This window comes from Jaculus jaculus, chromosome 2 (genome assembly GCF_020740685.1).
Source record: "Jaculus jaculus isolate mJacJac1 chromosome 2, mJacJac1.mat.Y.cur, whole genome shotgun sequence".
Lineage (NCBI taxonomy): Eukaryota > Metazoa > Chordata > Mammalia > Rodentia > Dipodidae > Jaculus > Jaculus jaculus.
In genome coordinates, this window is record NC_059103.1 from 20,785,653 (window position 1) to 20,811,475 (window position 25,823).

A 25,823-nucleotide genomic window follows, 5' to 3' on the forward strand; every position below is an offset into this window, starting at 1 on the left:
ACAATGTACCCTGAGACCACTTCACTAATTTTACTTTTGATTCTTTTTATTATTCTCACCATGGCATTATCGTTGTGAAAATGAATCTGGGACACTTTTGAGCTGAATTCACTTCTATTAGGCACAGTAAAATTAAGAGCTGTAACTGACTCCAAGTAATTGTTCTACGAATTAGTGAAATAATCAAGAGATTTTCATCTAACTATCCACTTTGGAAAATATATCTAATGAAGTAAATAAGCTGCTATACATTGTCAAAAGGATTATGAAGTGGAAAATACCCTGTGCATGCTGAGTAGTTTCTGCTAAGGGACAGCTAAAGAAAATTTGTAGTTCATGTTGTTTTAAAGCTTCAAGATTGATATATTTTATTCCCCTTTTGAAATATTTAGGTATGTACAGTTTGGTAGAAAAAGTAAAAGTAAATCTAATGGACTAGATTCTAGTTCCTAACTATCCACTCACTCTGGCTTTGTTTTACAAAATTTAAATAAAAACAGATTTAAAAAACAAAAAGTGGGGCTGGAGGGATGGCTTAGCAGTTAAGGCATTTGCCTGCAAAGCCAAAGGACCCAGGTTCAATTCACCAGGATCCACATTAGCCAGATGCACAAGGGGGTGCATGCCTCTGGAGGTCGTTTGCAGTGGCTGGAGGTCCTGGCACGCCCATTCTCTCTCCCTCTCCATTTTTCTCTGTCAAATAAATAATATTAAAATATTTAAAACAACAACAACAAAAATAGGGCTGGAGAGGTTGCTTAGTGGTTAAGGCACTTGCCTGTGAAGCCTAAGGACCCGGGTTCGATTCTCCAGGTCCCTCATAAACAAGATGCACAATGGTGGCACATGCATCTAGAGTTCGTTTGCAGTGGCTAGAGGCCCTGGTGTGCCCATTCTCTCTCCTTCTGTCATAAATAAATAAATAAATCTCAAAGAGTAAGACCCTACCTAAAAAAAAAAAAAAAAAAAAGAACAAGTCTGTAATGGCTTCATTTCTAACATTGTGTTTCTAAAAGTGATACCAATGTTTAGATCTTTGCAAATGTATTAAACACTGAAAACAATGTGGCTGTCTTTCCTTAAAAATAGTCAGGAGTGGTAGCACATGTCTTTAATCTCAGCACTTGGGAGGCAGAGGTAGGAAGATCACCATGAGTCTGAGGCCACCCTGAAACTACACAGTGAATTCCAGGTCAGCCTGGGCTAGAGTGAGAGCCTATCTTTTAAAAAAAAAAAAAAAATGTACTTAATGCTACATACATATACACTATTTTTAAAATGTAGTAAGGAAATGAAGAAGCCCCAGTTGCCTATTGGATAAGGCAGTGGCCTCCTAAAATATACTGAGGAAATGATTTATTTTTCTAAAGTACAATTACAATTACTAACCTCAACTAACTGCTGTGATGGGAGTGGGGACTGCAACAAAATCAAAAGAATGGCCAGGCTGGCTTGTCTTACCAGACCAATCCAATAATCTTTTCAGCAGATAGCAATAGCGACAACTGCCGCTAGGTGAAGCTCAGCAGAAATGAATTATTAAACTGTTCTGTTTATATCCCATTATGGACTTCTTATGAATACTTGCTTCTATTTTGTATAATTGACAAGAGTTAACAGGAAAGGACAGGCTTAATGGCCATCACATTATGATCCACTAGTATACGTGTCACATTGAGAGCCACATCATGTGGTGATAAAGTGAGTGACAGGACTCCGTGAGGCAGTCATAGCCTAGCAAGTCATTCTGGGGTAACACAGGTGACCTGCAACAGCTTACCTATCCAACAGCTCTGAAAGAGATGGGCTAAAGTATATGCCCAACAAAAGAAAAATAGACATTGACTTTGCATTTATAATGCCAGCTCATTGGCCATTAAACTTAATTTTTAAACCATTTATCTGACTTAATGGCTGCATGAAACTTTAAAGTTGGTGGCAAGATGAATAGTGATACAGGCATAACATGGATGGGGGCAGCGTCATTCCCCACCCTTGGCCCAGTAACAAATGACAGGTGAAGTATGGAATATGTCCCAAATAAACTATAATATTATCACTTGGGATTCAAGTGAAAAAGATATTGGCATTTATAAGAGATGGATGAAAATTAGTTCTGAAGCATTAATTTCTGCTAATACCACTAAAAGATCTGTGTGCACTCAGGAGATATTTGATCTGAATTAAGAAACTGATGAAGCAATTGATTAATTGGAATTTAAGCCATCAGTCACCAGATCCATCAACATCTTCATTTACATTCTAAACAATCCACTCATGGCTCAATAGAATACTCCTATTAATACACAGTCAATATGATGCCAGGGACTGACTTGTCAAGTTGTATTGACAAGTACCCAGCTGCTATTGTCCAGGTATGAATATTTAGGACACCTGCACAGACTAGAGTTCAGAGAATTTTGTTATTAAAGAAAAAAGTTATAAGGGTTTTGTTTTAAGCTAAAATGAGCATGTGGCTTTCTAAAAACAACAAAGTAATAAGAACACACGAAAAAATTATTTAAAAAAAATCATCCCATTTTCTCTCTTTCTCAAATAAATAAATTATATTAAAAAATCAGGAGATGGAGCCAGGCGTGGTGGCGCACGCCTTTAATCCCAGCACACGGGAGGCAGAGGTAGGAGGATCACTGAGAGTTCGAGGCCACCCTGAGACTACATAGTGAATTCCAGGTCAGCCTGAGCCAGAGTGAGACCCTACCTCGAAAAACAAAACAAAACAAAAAAAAAAAAAAAAAAATCAGGAGATGGGGAGATGGTTCAATTTTCCAGGACCCACATAAGCAAGATATACAAGGGGGCACATGCATCTGGAGTTCACCTGCAATAACTGGAGGCCCTGGTGTGCCCATTCTCTCTCTCTCTGCCTTTCTCTCTCAAATAAATAAATAAATAAATCTTAAGAAACACACAAAATTCTGAAACTAAGAATCCCAGTTGAAAGACACAATCTGGAGGTTATTTGGTCCACTTAGTAAACAGAAGAAAAGCAGCATTAAAAGGCAGTCTGATTCCTTAATATCTGCATATGAAAAATATAACTTTTAGCAACTAAGTTTGGAAGGAAAAAATAATAAAGAACATACTAGAATCATAAGTTAAAATAGCTGGGTATGGTGGTGAATGCCTTTAATTCCAGTACTTGGGAGGCTAAGGTAGGAGGATCATTGTGAATTTGAGGCCAGCCTGAGACTAATCCCACATCAGCTTGGGCTGGAGCAAGACCTTACCTTGAAAAAACAAAAACAAAAATGACTACACTAAGATTTTAAATTGAGTTCTGTTAGTAATCATCCAGGAATATGTAAACAAAATGTATGCATGTACACTGTGTATATTTATCTGAGGAAAGGACTTAATATTCTCAAACACATGGCCAACAAAATAGTGAGTTATCAATACACCTTTCTTGCATCATGGAATAAAGATAAGAGTGGGGAAACAGCATTTCTAGACAGCAGTAACTGAGGTTAACATAAAATACCTCAGTCACCTAACACTCTAGTATTCCACTCACTCTGCTGACTCACACTGCACAGCAAGGATGCAGAGAAAGAGCACAAGGAAACTGCGGGATTTCCAAAACTGGAACTCACACACTCTTGAGGCAATTTCATTCTCTAAGCCTCAAATTTCCCTTTTGTTCCAGTTTTTAGCCCCAGTCACAGTTCTTTTTTTTTTTTTTTTTTTTTCTTTTTTGGTTTTTTGAGGTAGGGTCTCACTCCAGCCCAGGCTGACCTGGAATTCACTTTGGAGTCTCAGGGTGGCCTTGAACTCACAGCGATCCTCCTACCTCTGCCTCCTGAGTGTTGGGATTAAAGGCGTGCGCCACCACACCCGGCTTCCAATCACAGTTCTTAATTTACCACCTAATGAATCAGCACTATCTTTTCCTTTCAAAGATAATTACTCAAAACCACTCGTATTTGGGATGCTGTGTTTGTTTGATAAGAAAGCGTCTCACTGTGTAAAGCCCATGTGGCCTGGAACTTAATAGGTAGCCCAGGCTGGACTTGAACCAATGGCAATCATCTGATGACAGCCTCCCAAGTCCTGGGATGAAAAGGGTGAGGCACCCCACCCCACCTGAGTGCTATATATACTTTTGAACAGAGATCATAAATAACAGGTAATGTCAACAGGCATTAAAAACTGCTTTAAAAAAATAAAGAAAGAAAAAAGAAAACAAGCCAAAAAATGGCAGACGTAAATCTTACCTTGTATCAATAATTATACTATGGAGTCTGAGGAGATGACTCAGTGGATAAAGCACTTGCTGTTCAAGCCTGGGCACTGAGTTCAATGATAAGAACCCACATAAAAAACTGGAAGCAGGGCTACAAAGTTGGCTTCGTGATTAAGGTGCTTGCCTACAAAGCCAAAGGACCTAGGTTCGATTCCCCAGGACTCACATAAGCCAGATTCACATGGTGGCACATGCATCTGGAGTTCATTTTTAATGGCTAGAGACCTGGCACACCCATTCTCTTTCTCTCTCTTTCTTTCTCTCTCCCTCTCCCTCTCCCCACTCTCTTTCTGTCCCTCTCTCTCTCAAATAAGTAAATGAAATATTAAAAAAAAAAAAAAAAGGAAGGGAGGAAGGGAGGAAGGAACCACCATGCTCACAAGGATTCATTTTCCTATGTGTCTGTGGCTACGGAGGTTGGCCTTTCAGAGCCAACTGCTACCTGATGGCTTCCACAGTATCAGGCAGTCTGCACAGTGCAACTCTGCTCCTCCAAACACACTGAATAAAAAATGAAACCTACTGCTGGACTGCAAAACACAGGATACACTCTTGTTAGACCAGAAAGACATGGAGCATGAGACCACACTCTAATATCACCATGTCAGGAATGACGCCTACTGCTAGACAGCTGTAAGCCTGTGCAACTGGGCTACTCCAGCCATGTTGGAGCAGGATGAAACCTACTGCTGGACTAAAAAACACAAAATGCACTCTTAGACAAGAAGGCAGAGACAGAATCCCCTAGAAGCTTGTAAACAACAAAAGACACTGCCACAAACAAAGAGAAGGCAAAGACTGACCTCCACATGTGTGCAGTGGTGTGCATATGCCCCTACTCACAAACATGAAAACACACTTCCCCCTCTACACACATACACATGCACAGAGTCCATAAAGTTATATTAAAAAGAAAACTATCTGGGCGTGGTGGCGCACACCTTTAATCCCAGCACTCATGAGGCAGAGGTAGGAGGATCACCATGAGTTCAAGCCCACCCTGAGACTACACAGTAAATTCCAGGTCAGCCTGGGCTAGAGTGAGACCCTACCTCGGGGGCAGGGGGGGGAATTAAAAAAAAAGTCTAGAAAGAAGCCTTCCAAAAATGGAGAGAATTAGAATGAACTGAACTGACAGTTAAGGGAACACTAGCCACTATAAAGATCAAGCTTACAATTTTGGTGCTTAACAATAGAAAAGGAGAGAAATTCAGAGCACCCTAGTCACAGCCACTTGTCCAGCAGTAGGGAAGGAAGAAGCGAGCACAGGAGAGGTGAAGCATATGTGACTTTCAGCCCTCCTCCTGCCACCAGAGCTCAGTGGCACAGCCATAACTGACTGGGCAAGGAAGGGAGTTCAGGGAGTTTGAAAGGCAGCTAGCCAGTCTCTGCCACAGCTGGGAAAACAAAAAGCCACACTAAGTAATACATAGTAAGTAACCAAGTCCACAGGTCACTCAGTTACTATGGCAAGTTGAACTTTTCTGTTGACAGCAACTCATCTGACAACTTAAGCAAACACACACTCTGTTTCTACAGAGAAATGTTTTTCACTTTCTTTCTCATGCTTTAAAATGTTCTATTTAAAGGTATACTGCATATAGATGTTGAAAAAAATAAATCATGGGCTGGAGAGATGGCTTAGCGGTTAAGCGCTTGCCTGTGAAGCCTAAGGACCCTGGTTCGAGGCTCAGTTCCTCAGGTCCCACGTTAGCCAGATGCACAGGGGGGCGCACGTGTCTGGAGTTCGTTTGCAGAGGCTGGAAGCCCTGGCTCGCCCATTCTCTCTCTCTCCCTCCATCTGTCTTTCTCTCTGTCTGTCACTCTCAAATAAATAAATAAAAAATGAACAAAAAAATATTTTAAAAAAATAAAATAAAAATAAATCAACTCAGAAATCCAACTCAGGTAGTAACAGCATAGTCATACTAGAAATAATAACATACATGCCTTGCTTATAAAACAACAATAACAGGAACCAATAAATGCATATGGCTCGCTGGTTCAATGCATCGGAAGTTATGGTAGTTTGAGTAGATGGCCCCCAATATATTCAGTGTTTTATTAGTTTGTAGTTTGGATCTGCAATCACCTGGCTAGAGGAGGTGTCACTGGACAGATCTTAAAGTATGATGGAGGGTTTGAAATTCCAATCTACAGATATGCAACGTGTACCTACCTGGAGTTCCTGAAATGTGCTGTGCTGTGTGGGTTTTGGCTTGGGGCTTCTCCTGTGTTTGGTCCTGTAAAAGCAGGCCAGCTTCTTCTGCCATTATGGAACTTCCCCTGGATCTGAATTTCAATAAATCTCTTCCTCCCTAACTGTGCCTGGCTTGGAAGTTCATCTCCATGAACCTGAAGCTGTCTGCTACAGGTAGCGTTGACAGGAGCTTTAACACTCCTTGATGTGCTGTCCTCAGCCCAGAGATGATGAGAAAGTGCCCACAAAGCCAAGTCACATCATTAAGAAAGGGCGAAAGATGTATGAACTGAGATGTCCTAACTTCCAACAGGCTTTTCTATTCTACTTAACCACATAAGGTTTCCAAGTTAAAAGCTCTGGTCATCTTCCTGTCAAGGCCATGCCAATTCACCTGGCAAAACCACTGATTCCCTTGCACACAGCCCTAACAATTCTTTCCAATATTACATTGCCTAATCCATAACATAAAACTCATTGGCAGCCTAGGTCCACATGAACAGTGAACGAACTGGTCATGGCAAGCAAGCATCACTATAGTCGGCAAAAGAGGAATATTTTCTTCTGCAACTCAATGCTAATCTCTTTGAATCCAAAGCAATAATTAGTGCCTAGTACAAAATAAGTGGTAAATAATTGTTTGCTGAATTAAAAAATGAAACTTGAAATGCACAGCAATCAAATTTTGAGCAACAATGATGTTGAATTAATTAGGTCTCAATATGAATTTGAATGAAAGTAAATCACTCATTAGATTACATTCAAGTCATCCTTCTAATATCAACAGTTAATTGTGATTTAGAAATGAACAAATGTGAAGTATTTTGGTGTGTGTGATATATATGATCTATGAGTGTGTTCAAGTGTGTGTGTGTGGATATGCACATTCACTACATGTGTGGAGGTCAGAGAAAAACTTTCAAGTTGGTCCTCACCCTACATCTACCTTATTTCAAGCAGAGTTTCTCATTCACTCTTCCATTTTCAATGAGCATGTGGGAAATTCTGTTTCAGTCTCTCCCATGTTACTCTAGTTGCACCTGGATTACAGAAGCTTGATATAGCTTCTGGTTTTAATGTGTGGTCTGGGGATGTGAACTCAGGTACCCATATTTACACAAATGCTTTACTAAAAAGCAATCTCCCCAACCCTGAATTAAAAATATTGAAAAAAGAAATTTCATAGGCAAAAATTTTATGTTTATGTTTTAAAATAAATATCAAACTGCCAAAACACTAAATCAGCAGCAATATAAAAGAAATTAAAGGGCTGAATAGATGGCCTAGCAGTTAAGGCACTTGCCTGCAAAGCCAAAGGACGCAGGTTTGATTCCCCAGGACCCATGTAAGCCAGATGCACAAGGTGGTGCATGCGTGTGGGGTTCGTCTGCAGTGGCTAGCAGCCCTACTATACCAATTCTATCTGCCTCTTTCACTTTGGCTCTCTCTCAAATAAATAAAAATAAGTAAGAAATAAAAAATTACCTGCTTTCTCTGAAGTTCTAAGAAATACCATATCTGATGGAATTCTTTGATTCTGTAAAGAGTAATATAACATATTATTATATGTAAACTTATAGTACCATTTCAAAGTAGAAATAGCTAATAAAGACAACTAAATAATTCTATAATTAAATTTTTAACTATGTAAGGAAAATTTAGAATTCTAATAAAACTTAACATTTCAACTCATGCTTTAAATTTTTCTACCATCATGATGCCATGAATGTGTCTTTATGTCTGAAAAAGGCCATTCTCAAGGTTTTTGCAATACCTTAATCATACATACAACACAGCATTTCTGCCACACAGAAGTCATACCCACCCTACTAGGCCAAACAGCCCTGGTTGTTAAAGACTGAATGCCAAACAGCACACTATCACTGAAACAATAAATGTGGGTGAATAAACAAATGTGAGGCAAAGCAAGTAAACAAACCTCAGCAACAAACCTGAGGAACTAGTCTCTCATACAACAGAATAGGAAGCCATGTCAGATGATACATAAGAACCTCTGTAAAAAACTGGGCGTGGTGACGCACACCTTTAATCCTAGCACTCGGGAGGCAGAGGTAGGATCACAGTGAGTTCAAGGCCACCCTGAGACTACAGAGTTAATTCCAGGTCAGCCTGGACCAAAGTGAGACCCTACCTTAAAAAAAAAAAAAAAAAAAAAAAAAAAGAACCTCTGTAAGTAACATGCAGGACTATCACTAATTCTATTTAATGGAAAAGCTACGGAAGAGGGGGTGGGAAATCAACCTAACAGAAAAGTATACATTTAGAATGAGAACATAATTTCACAAATTATGTGCGTTTTTAAAACCTAAGTAAAGATCTCCACTTGCCAGTTAGTAATAAGAACAAATAAAATAGGCCAAAAAAGAAATGCAGATATAACTACTTCTATCACTAAGAAAAAAGGATGGCTATGTAAGACCTAACAGACACTCGTGTCAAGGAAGAAATCAGAATGGAAGCAGGGCAATATATTTAAAATTAAAAGTAGTAAAAAAAATTGAAAAGAAAACGAATAGACTACTCAAATTAAGAAAAATTCATGAGGAAAGATACAAATGCACATAACATGCAATATGACTACAATAAAACATCAAACACAAAAGAAAAATGGAAAGCTAAAAAGAACAATTTACAAGATTTGAGGAACAAACATGTTCACTTTTATATGAGAGAGTGCTTTTGCTAAGAAAGACCAGGACACACAGGAGGACTGACTTTAACTCAGAAAGATATAAGGTAAGAAGGCCATGTACCATGAAAATAAATACACCAGTGCAAAGTACAAAACGCAGCACCAGGCCCATACACGGACACTAGACTTGAGATGGCACTGCCAGGCTAAAGGAAAAGACAGTATTTCCAATAAATGTGCTGAGGAAACTGGACATCCACAAGGAATGAGTAGCCTCCACAGTAATGTAACACAGAGAATCTATTCTAACTACAGATAAAATGTTGAAAGCCAAAACAACAGGATCTTGATAAGCTGATGCATGGGTGTTTTCTTTTTCTATTGAATTATCTGATCATTTATGAACCATTACAAGATTTATTTCATGACTTTTATAGGGAAGGATGTTAAGAAATTTCCTAAGAGTATGTCTATCACAATTCAAATTAATTTGAAAAGAAAACAAACCTAAACACAAATGGAGAGATTACTGAGTACATTTCAATGAAATTAAGATTTTCTGTTCAACCATGCTCACTAGGAAGGAACAGAAGATATACATGTGTTAGAAGAGGGCCTTGACTCACAAAACATAAAAGGCCTGAAAACTGCTAAGGAAAGAAAACTCTCAGAAGTCATAAGGAATTTTCTCAAGACTCTTCAAGCAGAAAGACATACAAAACTATAATGAGGACGCCTAACTTATTACGACTTCAGAAAAATGCACATTAAACCTACAACTATGAGCAGGGCGTGGTGGCATAGGCCTTTAATCCCAGCTTTTGGGAGGCAGAGGTAGGAGGGTCACCATGAGGTCAAAGCCATCAGAAACTACATAGTGAATTCCAGGTCAGCCTGGGCTAGAGTGAGACCCTACCTTGGAAAACCAAAAACAAAAACAAAAACAAAAAATTACAACTGCAGCTGCAACATACATATCAGAAAGGCTAAATTTAAAATGATGAAATTTGGGTTGGAGAGATGGCTTAGCGGTTAAGGCGCATGCCTGCAAAGCCTAAGGACTCCAGTTCAATTCTCCAAGTCCCAAGTCAACCAGATGAACGTGGTGGTGCATGTGTCTGGAGTTTGTTTGCAGTGGCTAGAGGCCCTGACGTGCCATTTTCCCTCACTCTCGCAATCTCTCTCTCTCCTCTCTGTCTGAAATAAAAATAAAATCATTTAAAAAATTATTAAAGTGTCAGATGTCAGCAAACATGAAGGTGCTGCTTATTAAGAGTACAACTGGACATAGCCCTTGGCACAATCATTTTGTATTTTCTATCTTAGGAAAAGATATTTATGCCCCAAACCTATCTCATTCTCAGGTTATATAAGCAGCAGCCCTGTGTGCACATGTGTGTCAAAAGACACTGTTAGAGGATACAGAAGTATCATTCCCAAGAGGCAAAGTGAGAAGCAAACCAAATATCCACCAATAGTAGCAGGAAGAAAAGGCACCACTCCCAGTTACTCAACTTCCAAAGTAGCCTTGCCAGTCACCAAAGAACTACCAATCTCTGGAGACTGTATGACGGTACAGTGCTAGCAACTGAATCCAGAACCTTGCCACACTCAGTCCACACGGTTGACTGCCGCAGTTTTGCATTACATTTCAAACCAGGGAGATGTGAGCATGTAACTTTTCTTTTTCAGACCTGTTTTCAGCTATGCTAGGTCCCCTGCATTTCAAAACGAATGCCAGAAATCAGCTTGAAATTTCTACAAAGAAGTCGGATGGACCTTTTATAAGAAATAGCATGTGTCTATTGGTCAACTGGGAAGTATCCAAAGCTGTGCGCCTGGTGTGCAGTGGAGGTCAGAGGACAACCTTGGGTGTTAGCCCTTGCTTCCCGTATTGCCCCAAGGCAGGGTCTCTTATTTACCACTGCATACATTCAGCAAGCTAGCTAGCATGCAAACTTCTAGGAGATTCTCCAGTGCTCATATCCCATCCTACTATAGGCATGCATTGGGATTCTAGAGGCCCACACTACTGTGTTTGGCTTTATGTGACTTCTGGGGATCTAAATTCCAATACACATGCTTGTGGGGCAAGTGCTACATCTACTAAGCCATCTCAGCCTTATTTAGGCTTTCTTTCATGTCCCAACAATGTTTGGTACTTTTCAAATTGTAAGTTTGGCATTTCTTCTGTTAAATCTATTTTGATGCACTTTATTGTCTGGATGCTATTGTGATTTCTTAAATTTCATTTTCAGACTTTTACTCTTTTTTATCCAGTTTTGTTTTCTCTGAAACACTAATTAAAAAAAAAAAAAAAAACTAAATGTTTCCCCCCTCAAGACTATAAGCAGCCTGAGAACAAGATGTTTCCTCCCATGTGACACCATGATCCATGACTAAACTGTACAATGACCCTGAGCAGCCTTTCTCCCACAACAGTAGGACTGCTTGATTTGGCTTTTATGAATTGAATATATATATATTCCTATAGGGGATTTTACACCAACATAACTTAACATTTCTCTGTGACAGAAGTATAGGAATTAAATTGTTGGGTCACATGATAGTTGCATAGTTTTAAGAAATTGGTGAGTTTCCAGAATAACTATACTATTTGACATTATCACAAGAGATGTGCAAGTCAGTTTCTTCTTTCTGCTGCCAACAAGTGATGACATCATTAATTTTTTTTATTTTTATAAGTGGAAAATGACAGTTGATTGCAGTAATTTTCAGTTTTAAGAGTTTTGACGTCTCCCAGATAGAAAGGTTTGTCAGCTACGTGATTTACAAATGTTTCCCTCTAATCTAGACTTGTTGATTCATCAACTGCATGTAATTTTTCAAATAACCACATTTTAATTCTAATGAGCGGCAACTTACCAGTTGTCTGTGGTGAGCTTTGTTCTTTTAGTATACAGTCCAAGAGTTACGTTCCTATCCATAAACTCAGAACTATTCTCCTACTTCTACCTTAAAAGTTTCATTTTACATGAATCCTGTTTTTCGCCTATGGATAGCTCATTTCCGTTTTGCTTTGAATTACATTTCCACCTTTGTGGGGTCCCATGTGTGTATCTGGGGGGATCTATTTCTGGCTTCTCCTTAATGTTCTGTTAGTGTTGGCTTTCATCCTTCCCCCATCTCATGTAACAGGTCTTCACTTCAGGAAAATATATTCCTCCCACTGCATTTTCCTTGTCAAGACTGGCTTAGTAGCTCTTCTAGGGCCTGGACCTTTCCGAATTCCTTTTAGAATAAGACTGTCTCTCATTAATAAAACAGTTAAAAAAAAAAAAAGCTTTGATAGGAATTGTGTGCAACTTATAGGTCATGTTTTGGAAATTTTAGGAATATGTGACATTCTAATCCAAGAACATAATATATATCTATTTCCTTAAGTCTCTCTCTCTCTTGAGAGTGAGAAAGAGAGACAGATGGATATGAACCCTCTATGTAGCCAAAGATGACCCTAAATTTCTAATCCTCTACCTCTGCCTCCCAGTGCTAGTATTGCAGCACTTCCAAGCCCAGTTTTATGTGGTGCAGAGGATCAAACCCAGGCCCTGTGCATGCTATACAAGCACTCTGCCAAATGTCTACATTTCTAGAACCTAAACTTTTCTTAACTAGATGAGGATACTGTCCTCTAAGCCTGCCTGCTGACAGTTGTCAAGAATGAGCTGGACGTGGTGGCGCACGCCTTTAATCCCAGCACTCGGGAGGCAGAGGTAGGAGGATTGCCATGAGTTCAAGGCCACCCTGAGACTACAGAGTTAATTCCAGGTCAGCCTGGACCAGAGTGAGACCCTACCTCGAAAAACAAAAAAAACAAAAAACAAATACAAGAATGGGCATGAGACTTAGTCAAATGCTTTTTTAGTATCAAGTGACAAGATCATGTGATTTTGCCCCATAGGTTCACACAACAGATTATTCTAGAATGTAAGAGTAGTCTTAAACCCCTAAAGTCATCAACTCTACTCAGACATAACTTGGCTTAGAACTTTCTTTACATTATTTGAAGCAACTGGCAAAATTTTTCTTAAAGATCTTTCTGTGTGTAATCACAATGGACAGGAGTCTGTAAAGTTCTTTTGTTGTACTGTTCTTTTTCTGGTGTTGATACAAAGATATTCGTGGCTTTATAAAATGAAGATATATATTCCACCTTATTTTCTGAAAACTATTGTATAAAAATGATGCTAGCTCTTCTTTAAAGGTTTAAAGGAATAATATCTAAACTTGGGTATTTCCTTTACAAAACCTTTTTCATTGCTAATGCAATGTTTTTGTTTTATTTTTCATCACCTAAGGGACGTTTTTTTCAACACCAGCAATAGCACTCCAACAGCATTTTATATGTATAATATTTTGTATCTTTTGCTTAAGCCTGCCTTAGTCACTGAACTTGAGTTAACTTTTGTCAGTGGCATAGGGATGGGCCACATTTTTTTTTTTATTGCATCCTGCCTTTCTCTTGATTGGCATGATTTAGACCATTTACAATAAAGGTAGCTGTAAGTAAGTTACCATATTAAGTCAGCATTTTATCATTTGTTTTCACTGGTCCTCTTTTTCATTTCTTCCTTCTTGTTTAAAAATTCATCTTAGCCTCCTCAAATCATCTCAGAATACTTCTATTTATACACTTTTTGTCATGGGCACTTTTATTCTGCACATTATAATAATACATAGCAGTACTATCTTGCTAAATTGAATTATCTCAGAAAAATAAGAGACAAAAACGATTTGTCTCCCCAGATAAAGGAAAAAGCAATATACTCTCCTTCCTTAATGTATTTCTGACAGAGTGGTAAAGGTTAATTTACAACAAGACACCCTGAGTGCTCTGAGTCTGTCCCAAGGAAACTTTCCAAACCCTGGGGCTTCGGAGATTATGCCATCACCTATACATATCATACAGTTTTATGACTTTGAAGGCTTCCAAGTGACTTACTTGATATGTGTAAAGCCAAGAGACAAACTTTGGCATGTTTTTCTCTTCAATACTTGTATAATATAACCTTGACTATGAATAGATAGATTTTTAACAGATACTTATAGTAAGGTCTAAAACAATCCAGAAATACAATATTCTGCAAATACTCATTTATAGAGCTGCTCTCACATAATACTTTGTTTTAGCAATATATTTTTCTTTAGACAAAAAGGCAAACAATAAACTCGAATGAATAGTTTCTCTAAAAAGTAAAATCTTTAATATTGGGCATAAATTAGAAAAGCAGGAACTCATGGCTTTCTGCAGGAGACACATACACTGAAAATACATCAAGCATGTGAGCTGATTCACCTGAAGGACAGATCTATCCAGAAGATGATTGTGTTGCTCATCCCCGACCAGATATTCCAATGGAATATACATAAATTCTAGGGCTGCAAGTGTAGCTTAGTAGAAGAATGTAACCTAGCATGGGGAATGCTCTGGGTTTAATCTCCAGCAGCCAGTCATTCAGCGATACAGAATTTATACTATGTCAGGCCACCAGCTAAAAAGAAATAAGTAAAATACTTTAAATAATGAAGAATAGCACACAGTAAGTTGAGCTCACATCATTTCATTACTTAAATTCTTGAATGGATTTAGCAATTAAATTATCTCTTTTTAAAATATTTTTATTTATTTATTTGCAAGCAGCGAGGTAGAAGAGACACACAGAATGGGCATGCCAGGGTCTCTAGCTGCTGAAAATGAACTCCAAGTGCATGTACCACTTTGTGCATCTGGCTTTACATGGGTACTGGGGAATCAAACTTCAGTTGTTAGGCTTTGTAGGCAAGCATCTTAACCACTGAGCCATCTCTCCAGCCCCTTTGTTGGTGTTTTTATGTGGTGCTGGAAACCAATCCTAAGCCTTTGAGCATGCAAGGCAAGTGCACAAATCACCATGCCACACTCCCAGCCCCAGAATAAAAAATTTAGCATAAGGCATGACACTTTTCCCTATTGTTAGCATAGTGTGAAAATAATTGTAATTAATCTAATCTGACTTGAAAAATATCAACTCTACTCTTAAAATAAAACAGCTGAAAACTCCTCACAAGAGCTACACTTTGTACTGTCACTAAAACTTTTGGTTATTTCCCTTACCCGAAATAGCTTCTTCCCTTTTAAATGTAATACACTATATTTAAAATAAAACAAAAGGTTCAGTGTGGAGTTCATTCTTAATGTACATGAGGCCCCGAGTTCAATTCCTTCGTAGTAGCAAAAATTTAACAAGAGGTATTTAAAATAACATAGCCATCAGTGTGGCACACCTACAGCTTATAATGGAAACAACATACTGTAAGATTTGTATGACTGAGACATATTTAATCATGTACCTTGTCAGAATCTGTTTGACAGAAATGTACAGACACAAGGATGATCAATAAAACATTTTTAGTAGCAAATAACAAAAAGGAAAAGAAAAAACAAACTTTCTGAAAACTTAATGGATAAAAAGCTAGTAACTTAGCATGTATACAACAACACTTTGTGAAGTCAAAACACATTCCCAATTATGTCATCTTTGTACAGAATAAAATAACAAGAAGATCATTTCTGGAGAAGACAAAGATATCCTCAGCTGGTTCTGCCCCAGGCAACCAAGATGCCAGTGGACACAGGATGCAGATTGCCCCGTGAGTGATCAAATGGGAACCTGCCTTTGTGTTTTTAAAAATCTGTCCTAGACTTTTAAAAAATCAACAAAGGTATCTAACAAGAGTGTGGATGGTGAGGAAGATCATTCTGACAGAAGACACGACATGGCCAGAGCACGGACATCATGCTCAGAGGTGCACATACTTGTGTACACAGCACTCCCACATCACAAGGTGAGCAGAAGGTGACAGCACTCCACAAAGAATCTCTTACGTGACGTGAACTGCCCATCCTGCCAGTCCAGACCACCAACTTTCTGACTCCATTCCTCATCTGTTTTTGTCATTTAATATGGTTTCTAGGTACCATGGCCTACTTTTCTAGTGCTGTTACTTCCATTCACTTCCTTCTTTAAGCTTTCAAATTACGTCAACTATATCCAATGATTATGCATAATAAAGCTATCTATACAAGGAAATTCTGGGAAATGAGGTAGATTATTACTAACAGATTCTAGCACAATTCTATGGTCAACCAAGATACATTAAACTATTAATACATTCCTTATCATGAACATATAAGTATGACTTTATCTACAGACTTTGAAATGTACATTAGCTAAACAATATGTAAGTATGTAGTTTTTAAAAAAAGAATAAATCAAATCTTATACAAGCACATTAGGATCTAAAACATATCTCAAACAATTTTCTTCAAATTCAAGAGTTACTTATAATATAGCTAAATCTTAATGATTGATGTATAGTATAGAGGTAAAATAAATTAAAATGCATCAACCTTTTCCACTATGATGAGGTCTCCAACTTGTATGTCTGAACTCTTAACTTGCACTTTACCTTTAAAAAAAGAAGAAGTACAGTTAACTCGGGGAAACAACAGCACACCAGAGATTAACTTATCACTGATAGATAATTACTTTAAAAATAACTCACAGGATGCCGGGCATGGTGGCGCACGCCTTTAATCCCAACATTCGGGAGGCAGAGGTAGGAGGATCGCTGTGAGTTCGAGGCCACCCTGAGACTACATAGTGAATTCCAGGTCAGCCTGAGCTAGAGTGAGACCCTACCTGGAAAAACAAACAAAAAAAAAAAAACGAAAAAAAAAAAAACCCTCACAGGCAAAAACAAATTTAAAGCAGAAATTTTTCAATGCTCATACTTCAAATTACATTTCAGATATATAGTCATATGTAATAGTTCTCTCTAGTAAACCGTCAAACACAAGTAATTAACTATCCCATAATAACAACAACAACAATAGCAAGTATCTGTTCATGATAATTTGGTAGAGATTCCATGTGGAAGGATCTTTACATTGGATTTCTTCATGTTAACTAGGGATCCCATGTGGAAGGGTCTTCCCACATTTTATCAGTATTTCAGTTCTCAAATTACCAATTATCAGGAACTGCTGAATAAAATAATTTGGTGTATGAAACTGAGTAATATGGACATATAAAAACCCTTACTATCATGAATGGCACTGATTGGCATAAAACCCTCACAAAATAATAAGCATATTATATATAAATTCTTTATTAGTATCTTTGCCAACATGAGACAGAACAGAAAACTGATATATAATGCTTAACCAATAAAAATAATTTTTCTAGATAAATATTAACTAAATCCTTAACAGAGGGTAAAGAGGAAGGAGCTGCCTAACATCCAGAACCATCAGGACTGAACAGACGGCAGAGGAAGGGGCTGTATGGTGGTCTCTACAGCTATCCACTGAGGAATAAATAGTAAGCACTCCTGCCACAGTGCTTCATAGTCAAATGGCTGAGTGGTTCTCCTGCTGGAAGGAAAGCATTCCCATGACTTGTTCCCAGGAACCAAGCTTCAGGGGATCCTCTGAAGAAAGATCAAAGAGTAACTCAAAGAGCTATTTCATTATTCTCACACTAACCCTTCTTACAACATGTACTGTGCCTATCAGCCTCACAGGTACTCATTACTTTTAGACTGCATAAACAGAATATAACGCTAAATTGTCTCCATTATATTATAACTTCCCTAGTTCAATCTGAATTACAAATGAACTAAAAAAAAAATCTACAGATAAGGTTTATCTCCACCCCCAAATCTCCATTATTTGACAAATAATGGGAAGATAATTCAGATAGGTACCATGGCATGCAAGTTCTTTACATTTGTCCCTAAGTCAACTTTTAGTCTTTACCCACTGTCTGATTCCAGTGTCCCTGCTTTAAGCAGCTCAGCACAACTGAACAATGGCCCCTGCTTACTCTGATACACTACTGGCATTTGTCCCTTTTGATGAAGGCCCTTCCATCCAGGTTTCTTAATCATAACAGCATAACCTCTGTAAAGTTTGAGTAACTTATACAGACAGCAACAGTATATTTTAATATGGAGTTCTAAATATCTTGCTAAAATACTATAAATATCAATTATCTGAGTAAATACTACATTTCAGAACTTGTGATAGGTTCAAACTGTAATTGCAATACACTTTGATGGCATCTAGCCTATTTTTCACAAATGTGTCTCTAAAATCAAGTAACTTTAAAAGCATAAAAAGGTGGAAATTATTCTACTGTTCAGTAAAAATGAGTCAATGTGATGATAACAGACTGAAAAATACAAACATGTAAGACACAGATACCACCAAAGGACAACATTAATTACTTACATCATAAAAAAACATAAAACGTGGTATGAGTAATAATTAGGCAACTTTTAAAACAGGGAACAGATCGTATACAAGGTCAGCAGTGGACAGCAGGGACTGTTGCCAGGACAGATCACTGCCTGTTGCTTCACAGTCTGGGTGAAAGAGAGCTCCCATCTCCCAACCCCTTTAGAGTGGAAAGAGGTGAAGGGCCCGTCCAACTCCATAAAAAGTCCAATAAGCTTAAGATATCATTTCCAGAGCACTGAAGGGCTGAAAGCACAAAGAAACCTGAGGGACTGAAACCCTATAGGAGAGGAGGGGCCTATCACTACCTTTGCTAAAGCTCACCAAGGGGAAGACAACATAGGGAAGATGAGAACAGATGAACCCTGGCCTGTTTCCACAGACAGGTGAGGACTACCTTAACAGTTTGCCCAAGGGCTACAAACCAAAGGGTGATTCATACTTGTCTACCAACTCTCTGTCAACAATTCCAGGTCAGCCTCAGCTAGAGGAGACCCTACCTCAAAAAACCAAAAACAAACAATAACAACAAAAAAACTTTTGACTGTAACAGACAACATGCAAGACTTTAATACAAAAAAAAACTATGAAACATTGAAATTAAATAATTTTTCACTGCAGGGCTAGACAGATGGCTTAGCAGTTAAGGCTCTTGCCTGTGATGCCTTAGGACCCAGGTTTGTTTTCCCCAGTACACAAGGAGGTGCACGCATCTGGAGTTTGTTTACAGTGGCTGGACATCCTGTTGTGCTCATTCTTTCTCTCTCTCTCTCAAATAACATTTTTAAAAGTTTATTTTCACTGTAAACTCAATAAAATGTCAATCAAGATAAAATCAAATCAAGTTGATTTTTAAAAATTTCTGTTGTTTTATTTATTTATTTGAGAGCGACTGACAGAGAGAAAGAGGCAGACAGAGATAGAGAGAGAGAGAATGGGTGCTCCAGGGCCTCCAGCCACTGCAAACGAACTCCAGATGCGTGCGCCCCCTTGTGCATCTGGCTAACATGGGTCCTGGAGAATCAAGCCTCGAACCAGGGTCCTTAGGCTTCACAGGCAAGTGCTTAACTGCTAAGCCATCTCTCCAGCCCTCAAGTTGATTTTCTGTAGAAAAAGTAAGCTTATTTATGTAGGAGTATGGAGTACCTAAGATAATCTAAACAATCCAGGCATCGTGGCATGAGCCTTTACTCCCAGCACTGGAGAGGCAGAGGCAGGAGGAGCACCATGAGTTCGAGGCTACCCTGAGACAACAGGGAATTCCAGGTCAACCTGGGCTACAATGATACCTTACCTTGGATAGCTTACCTTGAAGAAGAAAAAAAAAAGCAGATTATCAAAACAATTCTGAAAGGGAAATGCCAAAGTTAACTCCAAGACAGTGGGTTAGGAATGTGTCTCAATGGTGGAGTGCCTCCTAAGCATTGTAAGACCCTGTGTTCAATCCACAGCACCACAGAACACATAAACAAGCAAACAATTTCAAGGCATAATATAAAACTCCACAGACAAGGTGGTGTGGTGAGAGCAAATAAACACAGACCACCAGAAAAGCACAGGCTCCTGCCACACCACACAGTCAGATAAAGTTCTATCAGGAGGGAGGCCAACATCACCCCACCCAGCAAGAATGAAATTAGATGGATTTGCCTAAGTATAATACAAATCCTGAAACAATAGGACTTCTAGGAGAAAACAACAATCTATCTCTGCTACCTACTTGTTGGGCCTTGAAAGGTCCAGACATGAGGTCTAGTAGAACTTCCTGAGCCTAGCTAAAGTTTGGCGACCTGCCTCTGGCCAGCTGTTACTCAGCAGGGCGACAAATTGGCCTCTGGCCTGCTACTTCCACTTAGGAAGTTGGAGTTCTCTCTCGCATGCTTAGAACCAATCATCTCAAAAGTCGCAGTAGGCTACTGGCCCTTACACCTCACCCCATCCTAAAATCCCCATGTCGTTCTCAATGCTATATAAGCACCTGCCTGTTACAATAAAGCGAGATCCTGCTTCGACAAGACTCCTGGCTCAGTGTGTTGCTGGCCATCAACAGCCACCCTCCTCCTCAACCCCTTGGGAGGAACCAGCAGGCCTGGTCCTTCCTCAGCACTACCTGCCGAGGGAGCCTACAGTCTGGTGCCCAACGTGGGGCTTGAACCCATGACCCTGAGATTAAGAGTCTCATGCTCCACCGACTAAGCTAGCCAGGCTCCCCCACTTCACGAAACAGAAAAGGCATGAAAAGGTACTCCATATCATCATCAGGTCATCATCAGACACTAAGACTCTATGACTACTTAGTAGACAGCCCCTTGGCCCACATGAGGGTGAGAATGGAGAAGGATATTGCCATGCCAAAGGTCACAGTGCTCCCACTGTCCTCACTGCTGCTGAGGATGAATGACCACTTGGGGAAGCTTTATGTCAGTGAGGAGAATGGGCAGGGCCAATCTCAGTTCCTCTATGTTGTATGAAATAACAGTTTTCAGGTTCCACTTTACAATGTAATAACCCAAACAGAAGTTGACTCTGTCTTGTTTGTACAAGTCAACAACCTCCACTTGTCACTACAGCAGGAGGCACAAACTGATAATCATTTACTTATGCCAATAAAGAATGACACCTGAAAAGGTATCAAATCATATCAGAAAAAACAGCTCATCACTCACACCATGTGTGACCCCCTCACCTGGCACTGTAAAAGAAGTAACATCCCAAGACAGGGTATGCTGGGCAGTCACACAGTCACGCGACATGAGCCCAGTCCAGCACGGCGGCCACAGCACAGGACCTCTGCCTCTGTCCCTGGGCTCCAGCTCCTGCCATGACACTCGGCCCACTTCAAACTGACCCTTCAGTGACCTGCTGTCCAGACCTGCACTTGAGGTTCCACACCTGAGCAGCTCTGCACTGGAGGCTCGTCATCCGGTCCCCCACAGACTCTCCCTTGCTCCCTGCCTCTGACTTCAGGACAGCCTCTCTGAACTCTGCAGCCCTTTTAATCCTGTGAGAACCATCCTGTACCTTGCACATTTGTATAGGATTATGTGAAGTGTTACCATGTGGTATGAGAGTTAGTAACAGCTATGAAATGAAATCAGGATTACTTGAAAAATTGCAATGAAACTGACATGCTTTATGAGTTTATTGCCACTCAACAAATTCTGACACTACAAAAGGATGTAAACATGTCAGTGTACTTTTGATATAACATGCTCACTACAGTCTTTTAAAGAATGAGGTATTTTTCCATCCTCTGACCAAGCAATCCTGCCCATAGGTGTTTGCCTAAAAGAAACAAAAACATGAGGCTGAGAGATGGTTCAGTGGATAAAGCACTTTGCTTATGTAAACTTGAGTACCTGAGTTGAGTCTGCAGCGAGATGCAGTAATGCAACAGTCTTTAATCCCAGTGTGTCAAAATCGAAAGAGAAGTAGAGACAGAAGAATCCCTGGAACCAGCTAGCCTGGGAAACACAGTGGTGAATAAGTAACAGGTGAAGGGTGAAGATCAATACCCAAGATTGTGCTCAGACCTCCACATACACAGAAAGAGAGAGAAACAAACTTATGTCCACAAAAACCTGCATATGTAAACATATATAGAAGTTTTATTCGGAAAGGCCAGAAGCTAGAAACAGCCAGGAACTCATCTTAAGGAGAGAATGTCAAATATACAATGGGACCCTACTGAGTAAAAGAGATACTGTACAACATCAGTGCTAGACCTTGAAAGCATGCTGAGTAAAGAAGAAAACATAACAAAGTACACACTGTATGTTTCTGTTTATGTCAAGTGTTATAAAAATAAAACCAAGCTATGAAGACATCAACATAGTGGTTGATTCTGGCAGAGAGAGAGAATAAGCAGGTCAGAAACTCCAGAAATGACAAATGGGTTATGTACCTTTTTGAAATGGGAATTACAGGTATGTATGCTTTGTTCCTCCAATTTCTCAGCCAGTCATTTTACAGATTAAATTACAACATCATCTGCTGATGCATCATACCTAGAAATTTGATAACATTTCAGATAAGCTCAAAGTACTTAAAAACACTGAAAAGTTTCACAGTGTAACAGCACTGTATGACTTTCCATGCTGCATAACAGAAAAGCTATGGGGTTAAACTACCCACTCATTCACATTGGAAAACTCCCAGAGGCAAATGCTCAACAGTTGATAGCAAGCCAGCTGAGGTCTACAGCACACTAAAGGGTGCTACTGAGTCAAAACGCCAGACCAACTGCTGATACATGCCATGATGTAAGCGGACCTCAAACCCAAATTACTGTGCCATAGCCAGGAAGCCAAATGAAAAAGACCAGATGTATGATTTCACTTAACATAACATGTCCAGAAAAGGGCCCTTCACAGAGACAAAAGTTCACTACATGAGGTAAGGGATCCCAAATGCAACTGTGGTGATGGATGTACAGCTGTAATTTTACTAACAGTCACTGAAGTATATGCTTAAAATGGCAAACTATATGGTATTTAAAATTTCTCAATAAAGCTGATTTTTAACATAGTAAAATTAGGAGCAGAAGGCTAATATATTTGTAGAAATTAATCCACAAAGCTTAAAATTCAGTGAGTGAAGTGAAATAAAGTGTAACTTACTTTGCCATCAGCAAATTTAGTTGTGAACATAATTGTATACCATATTTAAATAAATATGCTAATAAAAGCAAAATTTAGAACTCTTGAGATTTTTAAGTCTGAAAAAGCATATGGAATCTTGCTGCCAGTTCCCCATGTATATCTGCAGTTTGAAAAGTAGAGTGTGAATAGTAAGCAGAGGTGACAGGAGGCCCAAGGCAGCAACCCAGGACACATCTGAAGCACATCTGAGAAAGTGGACATACTTCCTCCTGCTCTGTGGCAAAGGTATTCTGAAAAGTGAGCCAAACCATCCAGGTCCAGCCAGACCCTTTCTCAAGATAAAAATAAAGCAGGGCTGGGGATGCAGCTCACTAGTAGAGCACCCGCCTAGCATATCCACAGCCTTGTACTCAAGCCCCAGTATAAAATAAAAAAATGTCGGGCGTGGTGGCCTTTAACCCTGCACTGGGGAAGCACAGGTAGGAGGATTGCTGTGAGTTCAAAGCCACCCTGAGACTACAGAGTGAATTCCAGGTCAGCCTGGGCTAGAGTAAGACCCTGCCTCGAAAAGCCAAAGTAAAAAATGATAAAAAAAATAAATTAACAAACAAATAAAAACTCACAAAAGAGTTTTTAAGCCAATGTATAAGTTCTAAAAAAGAACAAAGTTTGAGAGCTAACACTGCCTGCTTTCTTATTTATTTATTTATTTATTAGAGAGAGAGAGAGAATGGGCACACCAGGTCCTCCAGCTACTGTAAACGAACTCCAGACACATGTGCCACCTTGTGCATCTGGCTTATGAGGGTACTGGGGAATCAAACCTGGGTCCTTTGGCTTTGCAAGCAAGCACTTAACCACCAAGAAATCCCTCCAGCCCACTCCCTGCTTTTAAGAATCATTACCAGGCTGGAGAGATGGCTTAGCGGTTAAGCACTCGCCTGTGAAGCCTAAGGACCCCGGTTTGGGGCTCGATTCCCCAGGACCCACGTTAGCCAGATGCACAAGGGGGCACACGCGTGTGGAGTTCCTTTGCAGTGGCTGGAAGCCCTGGTGCACCCATTCTCTCTCTCTCTCTCTCTTTCTCTCTCTGTTGCTCTTAAATAAAGAAAAATTTTTTAAAAAATTAAAATAATTTAAAAAAAAGAATCATTACAAAACAATAGTAGGTATTAAAATAAAAACAGGGCTGGGAGATGTCTTAGTGGACAAAGGATAAGCAGGCATGAGTACCTTAGTTTAGATCTCAAAAACCTCAGTAAAGTTGAATGCAGCAGTGTGAGCATCTTTAAACCCAACGCATTCCTATGGAGAGATGTGACATGGAGACAGGAGAATGTCCCGGAAGGTCCCAGGACAGCTGTCTGGTGAACACAGTGAGTGGTATGCAAGAGACCCTGACTCAAACAAGGTGGGAGGCAAGGACTGACACCCAAGTTTTCCTCCACCCTCTACACATGCACTGTGGCATGCAACCACACACACACACACACACACACACACACACAGAGAGAGAGAGAGAGAGATATTAAAGAAAGACAGTATGATAGAATGGAAGAATCCAGAGTCAAACCCATACATGACAAAGGATTGAGCAATACTACAAGAACAAATGCAGGTCCATCAACAATAAAAGAATTTGCATACTTTGGATTGTATGGGAAATTTCACTTAAAATGGATATACATAAATCCTACAAAAAAAAATCTAGAAGAAAACAGAGATATAACAGAAAATCTTTGTGGATTTGGGTTCTAGAAAATGTAGGACAACAAAAGCACAACCATAAAACAAACAAAAACAAGCCTGATAAGACTTTTAAAAAGAAGTTCAGAAGGCAAAGAAACACTGATGGCAAACTGTATAATCAATAAAGTAGAAGCTGGAAAATAGCTGTGGATGGTTCACTCTTTGTCAACTTGACTTTTGGAACCATCTGGAAGACACACCTCTGGAAATGTCTGTAGGGATGTTTCTAAACAGGGTTAACCAAGAAGGGAAAACCTAGCCTGAATATAGGTACACTATCTCATAGGTTGGGTCCCAAATTGAATAAAAAGGAGAAAGCGAGCTCGGTATCTGATTTTCTGTTTTCTGACTGGGAACTCAATGTGACCAGCTACCTCACTCCTGTCACCATGCCTTCTCCATCATGATGAACTATAGCTCAGCAAACTAAAGCAGAATATACCCTTTCAGCCTCAAATGGCTTGTGTCAGGTATTTTGTGACAGCAATGAGAAAAAGTAATTCACATATGACCTAACTATGCGGAGGACACCAAGGCAATTGGAGCAAAGCCAGCACTACTCAAGTGCCGCATCTGAATAAAAGCGAAGGGCATCCATAGGCAGGCCTCGAGACAAATGGGTCCAGGCGATGAAGGACATTGAACTCTGGAGGTACAGTGCTACTGTGTGAATAAAGAAAGTGAAGTACAAACTCTGCATGAATTCTGTGGCTTTTCAAGTTAAATGACCTAACAAGAAAGGTCACTGTGAGATTAGTTCTGGAGCCCAAAAGACCAATACTGTGACCTCATTGGGAGGCCTCAGGGAGCTGGTATCGGAATACTTGCATTATTGAGGCTTTATTTTTCAGTTTTATTTTTATATAACCCAAGATGGTTGTGTATATTTATAGGGCATCATGTTTCCATGCATGTATACATATGTAATAAATACATTTAGTATGGGCTGGAGAGATGGCTTAGCGGTTAAGCGCTTGCCTGTGAAGCCTAAGGATCCCGGTTCGAGGCTCGGTTCCCCAGGTCCCACGTTAGCCAGATGCACAAGGGGGCGC

General features: G+C 39.5%; 1 protein-coding gene and 1 non-coding gene across 3 annotated transcripts in view; both read right to left on the reverse strand.

Moving 5' to 3' along the window:
• Atp9b (ATPase phospholipid transporting 9B (putative)) overlaps nucleotides 1-25,823 on the reverse strand; it is a 226,118-nt gene that overhangs the window by 150,411 nt on the left and 49,884 nt on the right. For both annotated transcript variants that reach the window (XM_004662637.2, XM_004662636.2), the window contains exons 6-7: nucleotides 16,532-16,590; nucleotides 7,953-8,004 (exon numbers count right to left, since the gene is read on the reverse strand). In XM_004662637.2, the coding sequence (XP_004662694.1) occupies nucleotides 7,953-8,004; nucleotides 16,532-16,590 (111 nt within the window). The remainder of the gene's footprint in view (nucleotides 1-7,952; nucleotides 8,005-16,531; nucleotides 16,591-25,823) is intronic.
• On the reverse strand, nucleotides 20,556-20,628 carry Trnak-cuu. Its single transcript has one exon. It is a non-coding gene; the product is annotated as a tRNA-Lys (tRNA).